Source organism: Neospora caninum, chromosome IV (assembly GCF_000208865.1).
Source record: "Neospora caninum Liverpool complete genome, chromosome IV".
Taxonomy (NCBI): Eukaryota; Apicomplexa; class Conoidasida; order Eucoccidiorida; family Sarcocystidae; genus Neospora; species Neospora caninum.
In genome coordinates this window covers 1247284-1266805 of record NC_018389.1, presented here as the reverse complement: position 1 = coordinate 1266805, position 19522 = coordinate 1247284, and the positions used below count along the sequence as shown (strand labels likewise).

Below are 19522 nucleotides of genomic sequence, written 5' to 3'. Positions count from 1 at the left end.
GCCATACAGTTCTTTTCGAGTCTGGATTCCTAAAGGTTAGGAGGAGCAGTGGATGGAAATTTGAGTGGTCAGGAAAGGAATAAATGTCCATCTAAGGTACCTGCAATATTTTGCTCCGCTCGTTTTTGTAGAAGTCCCGGAGGCTTTCGATACATCGTGAATTGCACAACCACACTTCGCAGCCACCAGTAACAGTCTCATCGCAGCAAGCACAGTTTACGGTCCTGTGGGGGCATGCCTTCATGTGGGATTCAAGCTCGTCGGCCTTCACGTGTTCCTGGCATCCCTCGTAGGCACACTTGACTAGTCTCTGAATGCAGTGGGAAGCTAAATGCTGCGGAAATTCTCCTAGTGGAATAACCTCCCCACATCCATCATTGCTGCACATCATTGGAGTTCCCTCTAGAATCCGGACGAAGGACTTGTTGGGGTCAGAAAAGAGCCACGTATCCACAGCTCTGCCGTCATCGTCTTTTTTCCCGCTTGAACCATATGTCTGTTTATTGCAAAGAGGGCACGTCTGAATATTAGACTTTTTCAGATTCTCACAGCAAGACCTGCAAAAATGGTGATCGCAGGGCGTCGCTAGTGGATCGTCTAGGAGATCATGGCACACGGGGCATATCAGGTGTTCCACTGCCCTTGGTCCGTAGTTCAAGTGCAAAGCACACTGATCAACCGGGAAACGGCTGCCGTTGATTTTCGCCATGGGTTCTTGGGCCCTATGCATGTTTGTGGGAGAAGAGGAAGGCGAACGAAACCCTCTTCCGAGAATCTCCGAACAGTTCTCCAGTAATCGGATGGCAGATAACCAACCGTGGCACGAATTCAAATGATATGATCTAGAAGGACGACGGCAACACGTTTTCCAGAGTGTACATACACCCTAAATCCGAAACGGAGTTGCTCTTGTGAGGACAGGAAGCTAAGAACTAAGACGTATTACACACGTTCGCAGACGAACAAGGAGGCTGAGCACATTTTTTTTAATCCGTGCATTCTGACGCGTATGACTTTCCGCTTTGCCCACCGGCTGTGCGCATTCCGGATGACACCGGTCCGCGTTATGCTCGTTCCGGTGAACCACAGTTGCTGGACCCAAAATCGCACTCTCAGCTTCTCCCGTTCGTATCTGCATCCTTGGGTTCATAAGCTGACGAGCGTGCCCATAACCTGTTTGTCGAGTTTGAAGAACGATAATTTCATTCTGTGCGCTATTGACCATGCGGTATCGCGCGACTGCCGCGACGCCTACGCCAACTTGTAGCTTCAGTCGAGCCCGGGCAGCAGCTTCTATAGGCAAAATTCATTCCATGTGACGCAGTTTCCATCACTTCTTCCTGGTAGAGACTCCAATACACAACAGCGATGAGCGCGGGCGATTGGCACGCGCTTTCCTCCGTGAAACGACGGGCAACCGACGGTGCCCCTGAGATATAAACCCGGGCTGCGTTTGGGTGCCATTCTCCTGCTGCGAAGAGCGTCAGCAACGCCCAAAATTGCCAACGATACAGGCTTCCTTAGTTGATCAATTCAACTGCCCAAAAGCGTATCTTGGAGTGTTTCAGTGTAAGCGTCCAACGGAAAGCCGACGGAAATTGCCATGTATCGATAAGACTATGCATGATCATTGGGCACGGCCATCATACTGTTGTTCATGCCCTTCGAACCATTATAAGAGTGCTCAGCTGTGTGTGATAATGGCGCGCGGCAACACTTTCGGTCTGTCACAAACGGATGGTCTTGCAACCGCGACATGCGCATCCACTGGTGCATGCAAGACATCGAGACTGTCGCACACAGTGGTCTATGAACCATCCACAGGGCTTCTGAGCGTTCGTGAATGAAATGTTTCATCGCTTCATACAACCGCCCCCCTTCTCTGCATTTCTCTGTGGCGATTCTAAAGACACGAAGAATCTCTGAAGTGGGGGATCGGCGGTTTCACAGGCTGTGTGCGCCCGCCTGCAAGCCCGTAGACTGTAGTGTTTGTCCGCATGAGGCATCTTTTGCATCGGAAAAAAGGAGCAAGTCTGCGCAGAATCGGCGACGGAGGAAAAAACCTGCCAAGTTCGAGTTTTTTTTAATTGTTTGCTTTAGTCATGTGGCAGTCGGAGCGCGGCGGTACGTGGGTTTCTGACTGGCCAGAGAACTGACTGCATGCAGCTTGTTCGTCTACCGCGGTCCGCCGGTTGTTGTTACTGGGCAGGGTCTGGATTTCGCAGTCAAAGATCTTGCTTGCTCCTTTTCGCCTATGTTCCGCATCTTCGACTGTGCGTGTGTATCGTGACTTCTTCCTCACACCTGGCACTGCAAAATCTCAAGAAGGCGTTCTCCGTGGCTAGCAACCGGGCTGTGCTCGGTAAAGTTGTCGTAAAGATGAGCAGGCCAACTTCCAACCTGCAGGAGAAAGGAGGCTCCTCAGGTTCGACCTCCGCTGACCTGCGTACGCGGCGTTTTTTTCTGTATCGCAAGAAGCCCTGGCCGCTCCGCTACGATGTCTGGCCCTTTGCACTCCTTGTTGGCGCGTGTGCTGTTCTGGTCTTCAACGACCTCGCCTACCGCGAAGACGTGCTTCCAGTGTCTCCAACATCCCCTAGGCCACCTCCTGAGTCGGCCAGCACACTAGGCGACGCAGCTTCCTCAGACACAGCAGCGGACCCGCGAGAGGCGCTGGAAGAGGATACACGCAACCCGCAGCCTGCCGAGAGAATACCCGCGGAGGCTGGAATCCCGCCGTCTGCCAGCTCGGGTGCATCTGATCCGCAGTACGATGAAATTGATGCTTCTACGTCATCGTCCACAGAGGCGCCAAAGACGATCGAAGAGCTCTTCCCGACTCTGGCGTGGTTGTTTTCGTCAGTGTATTTCCTGTACTGCCTTTTGTGGGCTTTTCTCGGAGGTCTCTTGCATCTCAGCACCCACTGGTTCGTGGCCTTGGATTGCCTCGTTGGCCACACTCGCACGTCGTCAGTAGACGAAGCGACTGATGTTCTCGTCATTCCTCCCGGGGGTAAGCCGCTGGAAAGACGAACGCTGTGCCCCCTGATTCGGCGACCAGACCAGGCTTTCTTCTTTTACCGTAAAAAGAAGTTCATGTTTGTTCCCGCCACAAGCTCTTTCGAGCCCCTCCGTTTCCCGAAAAGTCAGCCTCTGTCTGAGTATCTCAAATGGAAGGGACTCGAAGCAGCTCCACAGTCCAGTCCCCAGCCTCTTCCGCCCACTTCCGTGAAGCTGGCCTCGGAACTGCAATGCGCGCCTGTCGAAAAAACGCTCTCCCCCCGGTGGGATCCTTCAGAGGATATCTCCGTCCAGGCTGTGCAGGCGAAATACGGTTTGAACGACTATGACATCCCTATCCCGACGTTCCAAGAACTGCTCAAGGAGCACGCGGTCTCGCCCTTCTTCGTGTTTCAAATGTGCTGCGTTTTCCTCTGGCTGATTGACGAATACTGGCAATACAGTCTCCTCACTCTGGTGATGCTCGTCCTGCTGGAGTGCCAAATGGTGAAGAAACGCCTGAAAGATTTCCAGCAGCTCCGGGCCATGCGCATTCCTCCCCGCCCCGTCCATGTCTTCCGGTCGGGCTCCTGGGTTCCCATCCGCTCGGATTTCCTTCTCCCCGGGGATGTCTTCGCCATCACTGGATCGAGCAAACCGGACGCCGCTGTATGCCCCGTGGATGCTCTCCTCCTTCAGGGCTCTGCCGTCGTCAATGAGGCAACTCTCACAGGTACAAGCGAGGATCGCTCGGGACACAAAGCGCCACAGGCGAAGGAAAGAAGGAAAGGACAGTGGAAAGAGAAGGAAGAAAAGACAGTGGAGAGAGAAAGAAGAGAGACACAAGCAAAGGGGAAGGGCGCATTAGCGGGAGGAAAGGGAAAGGCAAGGGGACACGGAGATCGCTGAAACCAGCGACGAGGGGCATTCCTAGGACGGGACTCGAGATGAAACTGCCCTCGGATACAAAACACTCCTCTGGTCGATGAGAAAAACGGCACTCCACCGAGCTCCACAGCATATCTTCTCCGCGCCTCCCATATGTGATGCGCATTTTCCTCCTTTTTTGCTTTCGAGAACAGAATTTTGACCGAACCTCTCGCAGAGACCCAGGACGCGTTTGCGGTGTGTGCTGACGGTTCTATCACCCCAGGCGAGTCGATTCCCCAGACTAAGGTAGCCCTCGAGATCGACGACATGAAACGAGAGACGACAGGGAACAACCAAGAGGACGAGACAGGGACGGAAGGAGAAACCTGTCTAGATATGGAAATGCGAAATAAACAAAACGTCATCTTTGCAGGCACTTCCGTTATCCTTCATCGAAACGAACAATCCAGTTTTTCCAAAGCTCGAGTCCCCGCAAAAGCTTGTGTTGGCTACGTTCTCCGAACCGCCTTCAGCACCACTCAGGTATAGAGCGCCCTTTGGGGCCTTGTTCCTTGACTTTCATGTTGTGTCTTGTAGACGACACACTCCCGGATTGCATGATTGCCTGGAAGACTCCGGTTTTCCTGGCTGCTCTGTTTCTCCTCCTCTATCATTCTTTTGCTCCCCCGTCTGCTGTGAGCTGTTTCGGTAGCTTTGCCTATCTGTCGCGTTCTTCTCTTCAGCGATTCATCATGTCTCTCGCTACCGTTCTTTCCTGTTCACGATGTGTGTTCCTCCCCCTGGTTCTCTCTGGTCTCTCACTCCTTTCTGTGTCGCGTTCTCTTCGTGCCTCGCTCCCCGTACTCCTCCCCCCCTCGACGCGTTCTTCCTGGTTCTTCCCTCGCTTTGCCGTGCACGGCCTGTCTCTGTCCCTCTGCGACTCTGTCTCCTCTCAGGGTAAGCTCGTGCGGACGATTCTCTATTGTCACGGTCGCGTGACGGTGGCGAGTCGCGAGGCGTGGCTGTTTTTGGGGCTTCTTCTCGTTCTCGCGCTGTGCGCGTCCGCCTACGTTCTCCGAGAAGGCATTCAAAACGCGGACCGGTCTCGATTCAAGCTCTTTCTCTCCTGCTCCCACATCGTCATGGCTGTCGTCCCTGCGGAGTTCCCCATCACGCTCTCCCTCGCAGTGACCATGTCGCTGCTGCTTCTCTTCACTCAGCAGATTTTCTGCACCGAACCGTTCCGAGTGCCCTACGCCGGTCAGGTCGATGTGTGTGCCTTCGACAAAACGGGAACTCTGACCTCGGATTCCATGCGCGTGAAAGGCGTCTACGGTGTACAGACAGGCGGACAGGAGCCGAAGCAGTCGGCAACCGCCGGAGGAACAGACCTCGGCAACGCTGAAGAGGACACCCTCGTCACGCAGGTCAGCCACGCAGCGGAAAGAGCCGAAACAAAACTGGGAACATAAAAGGACACAACAGAACGCAAGGAGACCACGCCAGCAAGCACGCACATCCGTGGATCTCCCGCTCTACCTACCGAGTTGACCAGTTTCCACAATACGTGTAAATCCGCGTTCTCCCGCTGCCTCGCACAGTCGTGTGTCCATCTGACATAGGGTTTTCTCAACTTGGCTGTCCGACTTTTCTTCCACGCGCTTTCTTCTCAGGTTCTGCCCTTTGATACCGTGGCAGTTATGGGCGCTTGCCACGCCTTGGCAGTCGTCGATGGACACCTCTTGGGAGATCCCCTGGAGAAGGCGGCCTTCTCCGCGGTTGGATGGACGCTCACTTCGCCTGACTGCGTCGTGTCTGCTCCCCGTAAGTGTGTTTTCCGATGCAGGCAGCCGGTTGCCCCCCGTCCTGTGTGCTTCGTCTTGCATCCTAGGCACCTTCCTCTGTTCGGCTCACAAATCTGTGTCATTTGAACGACGAACGCGACTCTGCGTACCGCCTGTCATCTGGCGAGGTGGACCACGCTCTCTACATCCCTACCCATCTGCTTGACTACGGGTTCACCCACATTTCCAGTTACAAAGATATATATATATATATATATATATATATACGTGCGGATGTGGGGTGGGTACGCGTCGTCGGTTTGCACAGCGTTTGGTGCCTTTAGGGAGGGAAGCAAAGACAGAATGTCTCTATCTCGTCGCTGTCTCCCGAGTCCGCTGGTTTGGTCATCTTCTCTTGCGGGTTTCCGCTTGTACCTGTGTAGGCCCGTGGCCGCTGCCTACGAGCTCGACATTTCAGCAGGACCGCATCTCCATTCTTCGTCGCTTCCCGTTTTCTTCTGTCCTCCAAAGAATGACCGTTGTGGCGCGTGTGGACGGCCCGCGGATGCCGTGGCACGGCGCCTGTGCCGCGTCGAAAAGCGTGCAGGCGTTTCTGGGAAATCCGCCAAAGGACCGAACCCCAGACGCGGGGTATGCGGACTTTGTCGCCTCAAAGGGATCCCCTGAAATGATCAAGAAGCTCCTCAAAGATGTCCCTTCTTTCTACGACGCGTTGTACACTGGTTTTTGCATGAAGGTAAGCCCGAGACTCCGCTCAGCCAGACGGGCGCGCCAGGAGCGTAACGGAGAGACACACCGTACACGCTAGGAAAGCAAAAGGGCGAGCGAAAACGGAGACGGAACGCGCGGCCTGCGAGTGGCGAACTCGCGTCTCTGGAGAGGCCCTCAGCTTAGCAGGGAGGGGAGAAAGCGACAAAAGAGAAGAACCGGAAAAGGCAGCAACCTGGCAAGTGCTGGAGATGCGAAAGAAAGCGCGAGACAAAGTGCATGGGGCAACTGAGCTCGCCCAAGAGAGGAAGGAAGAAGCCGAAGCATGGGGGTGTTTTTACATCAAATTCGGGAGAGACAGAACGCGGCTCAAGGGTTGTTTTTTTTTCTGCACTGTGTGCCTGAATCTCCCACCGACTTGCTATCGCAGGGTTACCGGGTACTCGCTCTCGCGTACAAGCAAGTGGAGCCTGGTGCCTCGCATGCGCAGCGGTCGGATCTGGAGAAGAACCTTTCCTTTGCAGGTTTCTTGGTGGTGACATGCCCGATCAAGAAAGGCACGAAATCCGACATCGACGTCGTTTCGAGGGCCGGGCATCGCGCCATCATGATTACGGGCGACAGTCCCCTGACGGCGTGTCAAGTGGCTGCAGACGTGGGGATTTTCCGAGAGGAGTCTGCGTCTTCTCGAGACGCGAGCGAGAAGAACGCCGGCGCGGAGACGGAGAGCGACGCGGAGACCCATTCAGTTTCACGGCCCATTCTCATTTTGAAGTGTGGAGACCGACGCCGGGGTGCTTCGCTACCAAGCGGCGAAGCTGAGAACGCGCCTCCTGTCGCGGACGGCCTCCGCCAGCGGCGCGCTCCGCCGACGGCTCCGAGCGCGCTCGCGTCTTCCTCGCCTGCGTCGGCGCTGCCGCCCGCTTTGGAACATTTCTTCTGGGAGAGTCGAGACGGCCGGCAGAGTATCCCGTTGCTCGCCTTCCTGGCCGCCACTCCCAGCCCCGGCCAGGACGTTTCTTCCGCGTCTTCGCGGCCTCGGTGGACGGGGTTGGAGCGGCTCGCCGAGGAGTTCCACTTGTGCCTGACGGGGCCGGTGATCTCTGCGCTCCTGGACGCGTTTGGGGCGGTCTCGGTCAGCGAGCACGTCGAGGTGTTGCAGCCACTGCTGCCGTTTGTCGGCGTCTTTGCGCGGATGTCTCCGCAGCAGAAAGAACTGGTTCTGATTGCCCTGAATGCCTCGGGACTGACCACGCTGATGTGCGGGGACGGGACGAACGACGTGGGGGCTCTCAAAGCCGCCCACGTGGGCGTCTCGCTGCTCTGTCAGGAGGCGAGCTCGACTCGGGGCAGCTGCAGTCGCCCGGAGCGGGGCGACCAGGAGGCCAAGAAGGGCGGCGCGGTCGGCGGCGGCGGCGCGCTTGTCCCTGGCAGCCCACACGCGGCCAGCGTTTCTCCGCTTGGCGGCAGACCCGGAGTCGCGAGCAAGAAAGAGTTGGAGCGGCGGATGGCAGAAATGTGGGAGCAGCTGGACGACGGCCCGCCGCTCGTGCGTCTGGGCGACGCGTCCATTGCCTCACCCTTCACCTTCAAAGGCGATTCGATTCGGTGCGTGCCGCTGATTCTGCGGTCGGGGCGAGCGACGCTGGTCACCGTCATCATGATGTACAAGCTGATGGCTTTGAACTCGACGATCACCGCGTTCGCTCTCTCCGTCCTCACGCTCGACGGAGTCAAGCTGGGCGACCTGCAAACCATCCTCGAGAACCTGCTGTGCACGCTGCTCACTCTGATGATCTCAAAGACGCGCCCGTCCGTCGAGATGGGCTCCTGTCGCCCGATTGCCTCGATCTTTCACCCGCTGGTCTTCCTCTCCCTCGCCCTCCAGGCGGCGCTCCACACCTACACTTTGTACTCCGCCTGGGACCTGGCCAAGGCGTTTCGCGCGCCCGACTATACGCCGAATCTGGACGGCCACTTCGAGCCGAACCTGGTGAACTCCGTGGTGTTTCTCCTCATCGCCTCGATGCATGCGTCCACGTTCCTCAGCAACTACGAAGGCGCCCCGTTCATGGTCCCTCTCGTTGAGAACAGGCCGCTCGTCGTCACGCTCGGTTTCCTCATCGCCACGCTCCTGACGCTGGTCTTCGAGTTGGTGCCCAGCCTGAACGAAACCCTGTCTCTGGTCCCCTTCCCCAACGGCGCATTCAAACGGCAAATCGTCGGTCTCGTCTTCCTCGACTTGGGCGGCGCGTGGCTCGTCGCCTGGATCCTCAGAAGGATCGGCTGGGCGTGGGCGCAGCGCAGCGCGCGCAGAGCTCGGCCTCTCTGAGGCTTAGACTCAACGGCGAGAAAGAAAGAGGACAAGAGACACACAGATGACAGCGCGACAGAAGGGGCCGGAGAGCGGGAGAAGGAGTGCACGGGGAAGAAGCGGGGAGAGAGAAAGCGAGTGAGAAGAGAGGCGAGACACGGCGAGGACTGAGACGGGCGGCAAAAGAGGCAGAGATGCGAAGAAGCGAGGAAGAGAACGACCGCGGGCGCGCACATACCCGGAAGAGAAAACAGGGAACGCAAGTGAAAGAGAGGCATTGATGGGGAGAAAATGAAAAGGAAAAGATGGGCAGGACGCGCTTTTGACGGTATAGGAAGGAGACGTGCAGTTCGCCGACGAGTTCGTTGTTCCATGCACATATCTCTATGAATGCGTGTATATATGTATGTGGATCTATACTGATGTCTCTGTGTAGTTCCGGCCCTTCAGTGCGGCTGTTTCGGGGCGTGACGGGTCAGTCTCGCCCTTCTTTTTTCTACATTCTTGCGTCGAGCTTGTGGGAACTGCATCTGAACGCACCGCACACGAAAAGACGTAATTCCTCCCGGGGAAAGACCATAAAACCCGATTTTGTTTCCGTGTCACTATACTGATACGCTTTCAATATTCGGGCGATCTAACAGCGGAGTCCGGCGGGAGAAGAGAGAGTGAATGCGTCTTTCGTCTTACAGGTTCCGTCGCGTGTCTGTCGCGATGGGTTTCGAAGCACCTGTGTGCGTCCCATCTCTTTTCGCGAATTAATTCGAGTGTTCTGGAGAAGCACAATGCATGCAGTTCGTGCAGTTCTCAAATTGCCCCGCTTCGTCGACCGGTCTTGCCCCTCCTCTCCTTCCCCTGGATGGCTGCGTCTTCATACTGCTCGTTCGACAGGCCCTGTCTTTCCGCTAGGAGGGAAAAGGGGAGAGACCCGTGAGAAAAGCGTGGACGTTTTTTCGCCCTTCGCCTCACGCGAGAGCTTTCTATGTTGCATCCCTCGGCCCGAAACGGACGTTTCCACCTGCGTTCGCAGAGGCGGCTGTTTCGCCCCCATCTGAGTGACGACGGCGATTCGAACGCCCCTCCTCGCCGAACACCCCGAGTCAAATGTGCTCCTGGTGCATGCATGTATACATACATATATATATATATATATATATATGTTTTACTGCACACACATATACGGAATTGTCAAGGAAAGTGCGTTAGGGTTTCGCCTCTTTCTGCAATGATCGTGGGGAAGACATGTTTCGTCGAACACTGGTTCAAAAGGACGACAGAAAAGAGTTGTTGCCCGGGACACTGCGCGTCGAATCCTGTGTCGTGCCGTTTCTGTGCAATCTCTGTCAAGCGGCAACTGCTTCGCGAACTCGCGTTTCCTAACGTCCAGTCTCGCTTTGTTCTGGCAAAAGCGCCACGATGCCCAACAGTGGATGTCCGGAAGCCTTCAGGCGCTGTCGTGTCGACTCGCCGCAACTGAGCGATCTCTTGAGAGGGAAAATCGCGGCGAAAGGCGCCCCACATCAACCGCGCGTGTCTGTACAGCCTGCGTGGAAAGCTCGGGGATTGGAGAAATATCTACTTTGTGGCATGCAGAGGCAAATCTACCCACGTCCGTGCCTGCGGTTCGAGAAGCCCGCGGGTCGGAGCATCGCGAAAAGCAAGCGAAGGGTGTCCCTGCGGGCGGGGCTTCCGCGGTCGCGTTTCGAGTCTTCAAAAAAAAAAAAAGTTGTCGGACACCGCCACGCGGCAGGCATTTACACACGTTCAAATTTTTGTCAACGGCAACGCCGTCGACTTGTCGCATCACCCTTTCGGCACACCACTGTCGAAATACGTGCATGCACACACAGGCAGATATGTGACCGCAAGCGACGGACACACTGGCGAGATGTAAAAGTGCTCCGATTAAAGCAGCTGAGCAAAGCCCAGGACAAGTGCGAATCACCGCCTGGGCACCACACCTTGGCGCCTCGACGACTCATTCTTTTATGTACATGTGTAGAAATACACGGAGGAAGACCTGTTGAAAGATTCAAATTGGGTCCAAAAGACCAGTCACTCCTCCTCACTTTCTTGGATCTAGAATGTGGAGACGAGAATAGCACCAGCCGCGCGTGCGTCGGCGCACAACCACCAAACTGACGGCCCAAAGACCCCAAACCGCACTCTCCAGTCCTGGGGTTTTTAGGGGGGGCTGTAACGGCAGGATGTTCGAGCGCATGGAACGACATGAAACAGAGACAGCGACGAGAGACGATCTGACCCAGGGCGTACCTGTCGCGTTCTGACCCCGTGGCTCTAGACGTTCCTTCTTCCCACTCTTCTGGAAGTTGAGGAGGAAGGAGACACACGCGGCTGTCGCATGGTCGCACGTGCGAGAGCCGGCTCTTGTGGAGCTCTCCCGAGAAACGTTTTCCACGTCTCCTGCTCTCCGCCCCCACATTCTGTCTACGTGGCGAGGCGAAGATGAACAACCAGGGACCGGGGCAAAAAGAGGTTTCTACTGCTCGGGGGTGGTAAGAAACAAGTAGCAAAGCGGATCAGAAAGACACACACTTCAAATACTTTCTTCCGGCGCCTTCATCGGTCGAAAGCAGAACTCAGCTTCTAGTCCCTTACCACGCGCGAGCACAATGCGGAGATCCCGCCAAGAAATCAATGGACGCCGCTGAGGCTAGCCGCACAAAAAATCTGGACACAACGTCCGTTTCAAAATCTCCCTTCTCTCTCTTGGCGCAAAAACGCGCCGTGAATAAACCCCAGTCGTCACGCGGCGGGCTCCGACAGAACCACAAAATGTTCGAACACACGGAATCGCCTTCTCGGTCTTCATCGCTTTACTCCACTTTCTCCTCTCTCACCTTCCGGATGTCGCTGTGTTCCCTTCCTGTTTTCCCTGTTTCGTCCGTCTTCTTCGCCCCATTTCCTTTCTGAATGTCCCCTCTGGGAGCTTTTCCGCTGTCTCCGGAGGTGTCTCGGGCCTGCCTTTGGGACACGGCGGGAGCGGCATGCCGCGCCCTCTTCACTGAAGATGGATAGAGCCGGCGCTCGATGCCGCGAGGGTTGTGAAATGCAAAGGCTGTGCCGCGCTGCTGTCCCTACGCTTGCAAAACTGCAGGATGCACGTCGGCAGACAGCGAGAGAAGAGAAGCGAGATCTGAGTCTCCACGTTCCACTCCCGCTGCGGTTCCTGTCGGCGCGACTCTAAAGGCAGCCGGGGCGGAAGAATAGCTTAGATCGGCTTCGGCGGCGGCAGGCCCCGAAGCGCACGAGAGAAAGGGTGAAGCGCTGTCTTCCTCAGATGCTTCGGTGGGTTGAAGCAAATCCGCCGTGGTCCGCGGCAACGCCTCCTCCTCTTGCGCTCCTGCGTCTGTCTCTGTCGTCTTGTGGGGCAAGCTGTCAGTCGAGAGAAGGGAAACGACGGTGTTGAGGAGCGTGAATTTGTCCCCACGTTCCTTCGTTTCACCGTCGCGCTCCGCATACACCGGAGAAGGGAGACTCGCCTCGAGTGCTTCTGGCCGCGCGCCGCCATTCTCTTCGCGCGCGGCAACCTCGCCACTCTCGACAGACAACAGCGCGTTCTCCCCCTGGCTGTCTCCCCTCTCCCTTCCTCGCCCTCGTTTCCTTGATTCGCCTTCGTCCTCGGCCTCCTTCTTCCGTTTCTTCTCCGTGCTGTCCTCGGGGCATCGGATGTCGTCTTCGAGAACGCGACGAAGGTGAGCGCAAATGAAGCGGTGGATGAGTTTCTTGTGGAGAGTCAAAATCATCGAGGAAACCGTATGCAGAAGCGACTGGAGAGGGAGAATAAAGGCGAGCATCGCAGAGTAAGACAGACTCAACAACCCAATCGTCGAGAGGTCCAGGCTCGGCCCTTCGCCCTCCTTTCGCTCGCCAACTGCGCCGACTACCGGCGCAACTCCGATCAGCGAGGACGAAAACGACGCCATGGCGTGTCCCGCCGCCAGAAGGGAAGAAGATGAAAACGAGGTCCTCTGCTGTTCATCCGAGCGACTCTCAGAAAGCGTCGCTGGGTCTGCGTCTCCACTTTCAGTCGGCTTTTGCACGGACGCCTCGGAAGAATCAGCAACGAAACCCCGTCCGACAGCCACGTTCACGTCGAAAGACGGCTGGGAGCGCAACGCCAGAGGAACCCCTTCGGCGGTTTTCGGGCCTTTGGACGACGGGAGCAAACACTCGCCGACCATGTGCGCATCTCCTGAGGTGCGGCTTTGCCCTTCCTGCCCCATCCCATCCTCTGAATCGGCCGAAGCAGCGATCTCTGCCATCTCGGGGTGAGGCGCGTGATCAGAGCAGGAACTCATCACGCCAATCGAGATGTCGGGTCGCGCTTCCCCCTCGCCGTGGCCTCGCGCGTTTGGTCCTTGGGCGTTCTGCGCAGTGGATGCTTCTCTCTGGCCCTCCGGTCCTGTCTGTGCATCCGTGCGCTCGTCCTCTGGCCTAGCCTCTGGCTCGGGACTGCGCGTCTTCTCTGTTTTGCACGCCTGCTGACGCGCAGGGATCGCATAGAGAAGGTAAATCATGTCCGCCACTTGCTGGCGGTCGCACGGGCACGGCCGATCCGTGCAGGAGCAAACCGGCGTGTCCTGGAAGGGCGCGAGAAGAAGACGCTCGAGAGACGCCTCGTCGCGAATCACGCGAGTCGAAGTCGAGGCGCGTCTGAAGCTGGCGGCCGAGCTCTTATCCGCACCGGGACCCGAAGCCTGATCCAGTGCTACACCTGCGAGATCCTCTTCTTCGCCTCTTTCGCTGCCATCTGCCTCTTCTCTCGGCCGCTTCCGACTCACCTTCTCGGTCTCTGCAGCCGAGGCACTCTCGCGCTTCACGCTGCACTCTGCAGACGCGCCTTCGATCTCTCTTTCCGCAGAGCCCTGTTTCTTCTCGCCGTGCTCAAGGGCCACGTCCGAGGCGGACGGCGGGCGGTTCGACTGGTGCTCTCCCTTCGCGTCTGCCCCGACTTCCTCTCCCGAGCTGCGTTGGAACGACGCAGGCGGCAGCACACATGGAAGAAGTTGAGGCGCGGCAATCCGCAAAATGAAGCGGAGTTGCTGCGAGACCGGTCCCTTGAGCTGCGAGATTGTCAGCGCCAGGTGCTGGTGGGTCTCCAAGAGGCCCAGCGCAGTTGCGATGACACTCGGTCGCTTTTCGCTCCGTTGCCGGTGTTCCCCCCGCGCCTCCTCTGTCCGCTCTTTGCCCTCCACGTCCGGACTGCCTGAGCGTCTCCGGCAGTCGCTCCCCGCCTCCTTCCCCATCTCCACCGCTTCCGGTTTCGCCGGCTCTCCCCGGGCATCACCTGCGTCCTTGCTCTGGAGGGCTTCCTTCGCGCTCGCCTGTTTGAAGTCGCCGAGTGCAGGCGTCGCAGTGGAGGCGCATGTGAAGGAGAAGACGCCGCTCGAGGTCGACGTGCGCGTAGGCGCCGGCGTGTTGCTGCCTGCAGCCAGGGAAGCGGCGCTCCACTGCAGACTGGCTGCGACTCGAGAGCCGCCGGTGTTCGGCATCTCCAAGGCGTATTTCGGCTCTGAGTCGAGAAGGGTGCCTGCGGACCCAGCCATGCCTGCGCCGATGGCAGACAGCGTCGTCGCCACAGTTTCCCCGCAACTCGTGCTCACGCAGCTCCTGCTCTCTTCGTCCATGTGCTGGCCGAGACTGTCGCTGAAGGTGACCGCCGGGCCCGCGGCCTCCAAGTCAACCACCGCTGAGAACAAGTCCCGTTTCTTCGACGCCTCGCTTTCCTTGAAAAGGGAGGAGGCCTGCGTCTCGCCCTCGTCGGTCGACGCAAGAGGTCCAGACGCAGACGCACGCAACGCCGCGTCCTCCAAAGGCAAAACTGAGAAGGGCGCCACCGTCTCAAGAGAAGCTGAGGCGGAAAGCGGCGGAGGGTCGTTCGTCGAAGCTGTCAGAGCCGGCGACAACTTGTCGGGAAACGCGAGGTCGGGCGTCGCATCGGTGAGAGGGTCAGCGAACCCTCGGGAAAACTCCGTCTTCGCGTCCGTCTTCTCTTCTTTCTCCGTTGGATCCGTCTCCGAGGGCGCACCCGCCAATAGAGGCTGGTGGAGCTGAACCGCTTCCGTCGATTTCGTTAGGGACGCTTTAAGTGTGTGCATCAGAACATAGGTCGAGGACGTCAGATTCACGAGGGTGTGGGACAGAACCAGAAGCTCGGGCTGGCCCAACTCCGGCTTTTTCTCGTCCTCCCCGTCCAGCAAATCGTTTCCAGGAAACAAGCCGCGAGCGAGCGCGAACTGCGCCTCCCCGGTCGTTCCGTTTGTCCGGGCGCTCTCCAGCGACAGTTGCGAGGCAAGCTCGGGCAGGGCGCCGGCGTCTGCGCAGCTCGTCTTGCCCGTTGTAGCGGTGTTTCCCAGAGAAAACGGATTTCTGCCTTCATCCGTATTCAAAAAGAGGGAAGAAACTTCTGGGACGGCTTCAACGGTCAGAGGCGGTGCGTTCAGTCCGTACTCGTGGAACTCGTTTACTTTTTCCTTGGCGAACTCGCGGAGAAATTCGCCAAACAAAGTGATCGTGTCAAAGATTTGGTGACTCACTGCGGTTGCCGCCACGGCTGTCGCAGTCACACTGTGGCCGTTTCCCCCGAAGCCTTGAGGCAGAGCCGACCCGGACTTCCCGTCTGACCCGCAGCGCCCGAGCTGAAGAAAATCTGCCGCAAGAACGCCGGTGGGAGGTAAGCTCGTCGCGGGAAGAAGCGACTTGACTTCTTCTGGTGCGCCGTTTTTCGACATGCTTTCGCAGACGATGGCGAAACGGCGCGACATCTCCCCTTCCTCGCCTTTAATGTCCTGCATGACTGCGGGCGGAAGCGGAGGAGTGGACAGCTTCGCACACTGGGAAGGAAAGTCCTCCGGTTGGGCAGCGAGAGAAGACCCGGCCTGGTCTTGCCGCGGGTGAGAAGGCAAAACGGCAGCAATGTGTCCGTTTCGTTCCTTCGAGAAGTCTGCCGCTTCGCTGGCGAGTGGCAACGAAGAGCCGCTCGAAGGGAAGGCGGAAGACAAATAGAGCGCTTCCACCCCTCCAGAAAACGGCAAGGCCAGATGGTCGGGTGGGGGTGTCCGAGAAGACAGAAATTGGAAAGGATCTCGCGCAAACACGGCGATGCCCGCTTCACCTTCTCTCAAGCTCGACTCCTCCCCACTCTGACATGCTTGAAGGTCAGCCACTTCGAGCGCCTCCTCGCACTCTGAACGTTCGTTTCCGACTCCCCCCGGTTTGTTTTCTGCCGGCGTGGCAGGACGCCTGCGAGTCGGAGGCAGTATCTCCCCTTGATCCTGCTTGCCAGTCGTAGTATCGGGGACTTTCCCGAGGGCTGCCCAAAGGGCTTCGTCGGCCGCGTCTAAGCCCTCTCGGCCATCGTTCGAGCAGGCGCCTGGAGCATGCACGGTCGCTTCGGAACCCGGAGCCTGGCTGGGCTCACCGAACCAAGTGTGTCTCGCTGGATCTGCCTTTTTTTCCTGCCTCCCGAGGGCCGGCACACTGCTTGCACTGCGCACCGAAGACAGGGAGCGGGAGGAACCTGAAGCGAGTGGTTGTGGCTCGCCTGCTTCGCCCTCTTGACTCACAGAAAAGTCGGGGCTCGGAGGCGTCGCAGTCTCAGAGCTGCCGGTCACCCCGTTCTTCGTAGAAGCTGCTTTGGGGGCTTGGCCTTCCCCGGCCAAAGCGCCGGAAGCTCTCACGCCGCGCGCGACAGGGGCCGTTTGCCCAGGGGACGCAGCTGCGTTAGCCTGCGCCTGCAGCATCATGGCGGTCATCATCATTGAGTCGGGCAGCGCCTCGTGCTTGTCCACATAGTGAGCAAAGTCCTCGGCCATGGTGTGCGCCGTTTCATACCCGTAGAACTTGGCACTGTACGTCCTCATCTTCCTCTTCCCGTTCATGTAGTAGCGCACTCTCCACTCTTGCTTGGCCACATGGTAATGTGGACGATTGCCGCCCAGAGTCACGACCGCTCGCAAGGGGACTGGCGGCGGTGCGCCCGAAGCGCCTGCGCCGCGTCGGCCCTCTCGCGTCTTGGGCGCGACAGTCGACGTCTGAGTCCCGGAAGCCGAAGGCAACGAGGCCGAGAGCACCCCGCAGCCTTGGTTCGCTGCCGCGTCTTTCCCTGTTCCTCCCAACGCAGGCGCAGAGTCGGGCAGGAACGCGGCCGCGGCCTTGGAGGCGCCGAGGGTGTGAGGTTCTCCTTCGCGACTTGCGCTGGTTGAATCGGACAGCTGGAGCACACTTTCCTGGGTTAGCACGCGAGACAGTGAGCTCCGCTGTGAAGGCTCACCGGAAAGCGTTGCAGTTTCGTCCGAGTGAACTGAAATGTCCTGCTTGCCTGCGCCTCCTGAGAAGGCCCCCAGACGCAGGATGTCGAGCGGATGCGGCGGGGACGCGGCAAGGTCTCCGAGCGCGTCTTGAGGAGAGAAACCTCGTTGCGGGGCGTCCCGTGGGGCCCCAGCTGCATAGGACATCACACTCTCACTCGAGGCTTGCCGCTGGGGAGCCACAGAGTTGCCGCTTTTCCCGCGTCTGACGCGGCCACCATTCTGAGAGGATGCCCCTTGGCGATGCACTCGGCTGGCCTTGCGACCAGGGCTGCCATCTGAGCTGGAGGTCTGGGGAAAGGAGCACGCGAGAGGGTGAGCAGGCGCCGCGAGCTTGGAGCCTCTCTCGTCTCTTTCGGACCCCGGAATGCCAAGAGCTCCGGACCCATCCGTCCGAGCGGCGGAGGCAGAGTACGACGAGGCAAGCAATGCATCCAGCAGCGCTTGTTGAGAGGAAGAAGGCAGTCGGGAAGCAGACTGAAGCAGCTGAAGAGGACCTACGTTTTTGCCGCCGTTCCCACTCCGTGTTTCCACAGTTCCGTCTGGACCTCCAGAGAGAAGCGACGCGGGCAGACCAGCGGCGTCTGGAATAGTCAAGGGGAGGGGTGAGCCCCTACCTTGCAGCTGATCCAGGAAGTCCGAAGTTCCCAGGCTAGCAAGTGCATTGGTTTTCTGGAGGAAGGCCAACAAAGCGCTCGTGGAAGCGTCCGTCGCTCTCCTAGCAGCACTTTCGTCAGCAACGGCGGGCAATACTTCTGAGAGTGAGGCAGCAGCGGTTGAGGAAGCCGAAGCAGACGGCAGGCATGGAGACGATGCTAGAGTGGAAGAGGGTGTGGAAGGAATCGCCGATGGAAGCGCTCCTGCTGGAGCGGCGGAGAGCAAGTGGGATGAAGACGCAGATAAATCTCGAAACACTGAGGCTTGTGACGGTTGAAGAGCAGCCAAGAGACCAAGAAGATTTGATGGATCCAGGGCACTTTGTTCTTGTCGTCCTCTCGAGCTGGTTGTCCCCTGCATGGATCTCTCTCCAGCTCCCAAGTTGCCTGTCCGTTCTGTCGCATCCAGTGCACTGCCTGGTTCTGGAGTCGAAGGCGCGCCTGTCCCTCGGCGCATGCCTACACCGGCGCTGTTGGCCCCTCGTGTGTTGTAGCGGCGATTTGCTTCATCAGCCGAAAGACCTCGCGTGTCGGGAAGGATGTTTGGCTTCGTCAGGATGTCTCTCCGCGGTGTCGAAGGCTGGGATGCCTTGCTGAGGGGGGTTGCATTAGGCAGGAAGTTCTTTCCCTTCGCCACTTCCGCTTGGAGCAGAAGTCTCTCAAGTTGGTTGGTGCTGGTGTTTCTCGACACTACTCCAGCAGGCACTGCTAGTGAGGGAGAAACAGAGGCTATGGAAGGCACGGAAGACGCGAGGGGGGCTGTGGACAACAGCAGGGCCCGAAGCAGAGATTGGCGATTCAGTGCCGATGCTGCGGCAGAGGCAGCGAACGCGGGGTGTTCTTCCGGTCGGGACGAAGAAGTCTTGGGATCGCACGCGCCTCCAGTCAGTGAACGAAAAGCACTTTGGGCAAGAGCCAGAGTCTCTGCAGGTGGAAGAGAAGAAGCTGGCGCGGCGGACGGGCAGCCCGGGGCACTCAACGGGGCGGCTGGTCTCGGCACTGCGGCCGTGCGGGCTGCTTCTCCCAGTAGCGCGAAAAGCGGAGAAGCATCCGGAGCCGTGGCTTTCCCAGCGCATGCAAATGCTTCACCTTGCATAAAATCTGCTGATACGGAGGAGGCTTGCGGGTACGCTGTTCCGACCCCCGGCAAGGTTGAAGAAGACGAGGGCGTGGATGCGTAGAGAGAGACACTCGAGGCGGTAGGAGGCAACGGGTTCCCTTGCCAAGTTTTCAGCGGGTTCCGATGCAGGGAAGTAAACAGATTTCGGATAACGGCTTGAGGAACTCCTCCAGTGCTTTGGGATTGGACCAGTTGAAGCAAAGCCGCTGACGACAGAGGCCCCACTTGAGGCGCGGCACTAACAGGTGTCATGTCTTGGCCAGAACCGTTCTGGGAGAGGCAAGCGAGAGGTTCGTGTTGTAAAGTCTTCCGCGTCGCCTCTTCTCCAGCAAACGCAGCAGGAGTCTCCTGAGGCAGGAAGCACCGCCTCTTGGCGGGCCGGGCATCAGTGGTCGGTGCGGGCGTGGCCATCGTGGGCGCTGGGAGGACTCACGGGCGGCAGAGACGTCTGTTTGTTGCTGTAGAAATATGAGGAGCGGAAGGGAGAGACACACGCGCAGGAAGAAGGTAGGATGTGTGACTAGAAAGTCGCAGGAGAACCGAAAAGACACTCGTCTTGCCCGAGCGCGGCTAGCGCTCGCTCGTCGACGGACCCGCCCCGGGCGCCCGCGAAGACGAGCTGGGGGAACCACGAAACCACTACCCGTGGTTCTCGGACCAGGAAAAATACATTCCCCTTTGCGGCAAAAATGGTTCAGAAAACTCGAAAAAGACGC

General features: G+C 58.2%; 3 protein-coding genes across 3 annotated transcripts; 1 reads left to right on the top strand and 2 right to left on the bottom strand.

Moving 5' to 3' along the window:
- Positions 1-91: 91 nt before the first annotated feature.
- NCLIV_011100 (putative zinc finger (C3HC4 RING finger) protein) lies at positions 92-709 on the bottom strand (the record flags this gene model as incomplete). The annotated part of the gene is made up of 1 exon (XM_003880626.1): positions 92-709. The coding sequence occupies one exon, from the start codon at positions 707-709 to the stop codon at positions 92-94; it is 618 nt and encodes a 205-aa protein (XP_003880675.1).
- A 1670-nt stretch (positions 710-2379) lies between these two features.
- NCLIV_011090 (putative cation-transporting ATPase) lies at positions 2380-8715 on the top strand (the record flags this gene model as incomplete). Its single annotated transcript, XM_003880625.1, has 6 exons — positions 2380-3733; positions 4106-4176; positions 4827-5297; positions 5544-5694; positions 6098-6411; positions 6814-8715. 6 exons carry the CDS (start codon positions 2380-2382, stop codon positions 8713-8715), a joined length of 4263 nt encoding a protein of 1420 aa, XP_003880674.1.
- Positions 8716-11795: 3080 nt separating this feature from the next.
- On the bottom strand, positions 11796-19217 carry NCLIV_011080 (uncharacterized protein; the record flags this gene model as incomplete). The annotated part of the gene is made up of 1 exon (XM_003880624.1): positions 11796-19217. The coding sequence occupies one exon, from the start codon at positions 19215-19217 to the stop codon at positions 11796-11798; it is 7422 nt and encodes a 2473-aa protein (XP_003880673.1).
- Between the last annotated feature and the right edge of the window lie 305 nt (positions 19218-19522).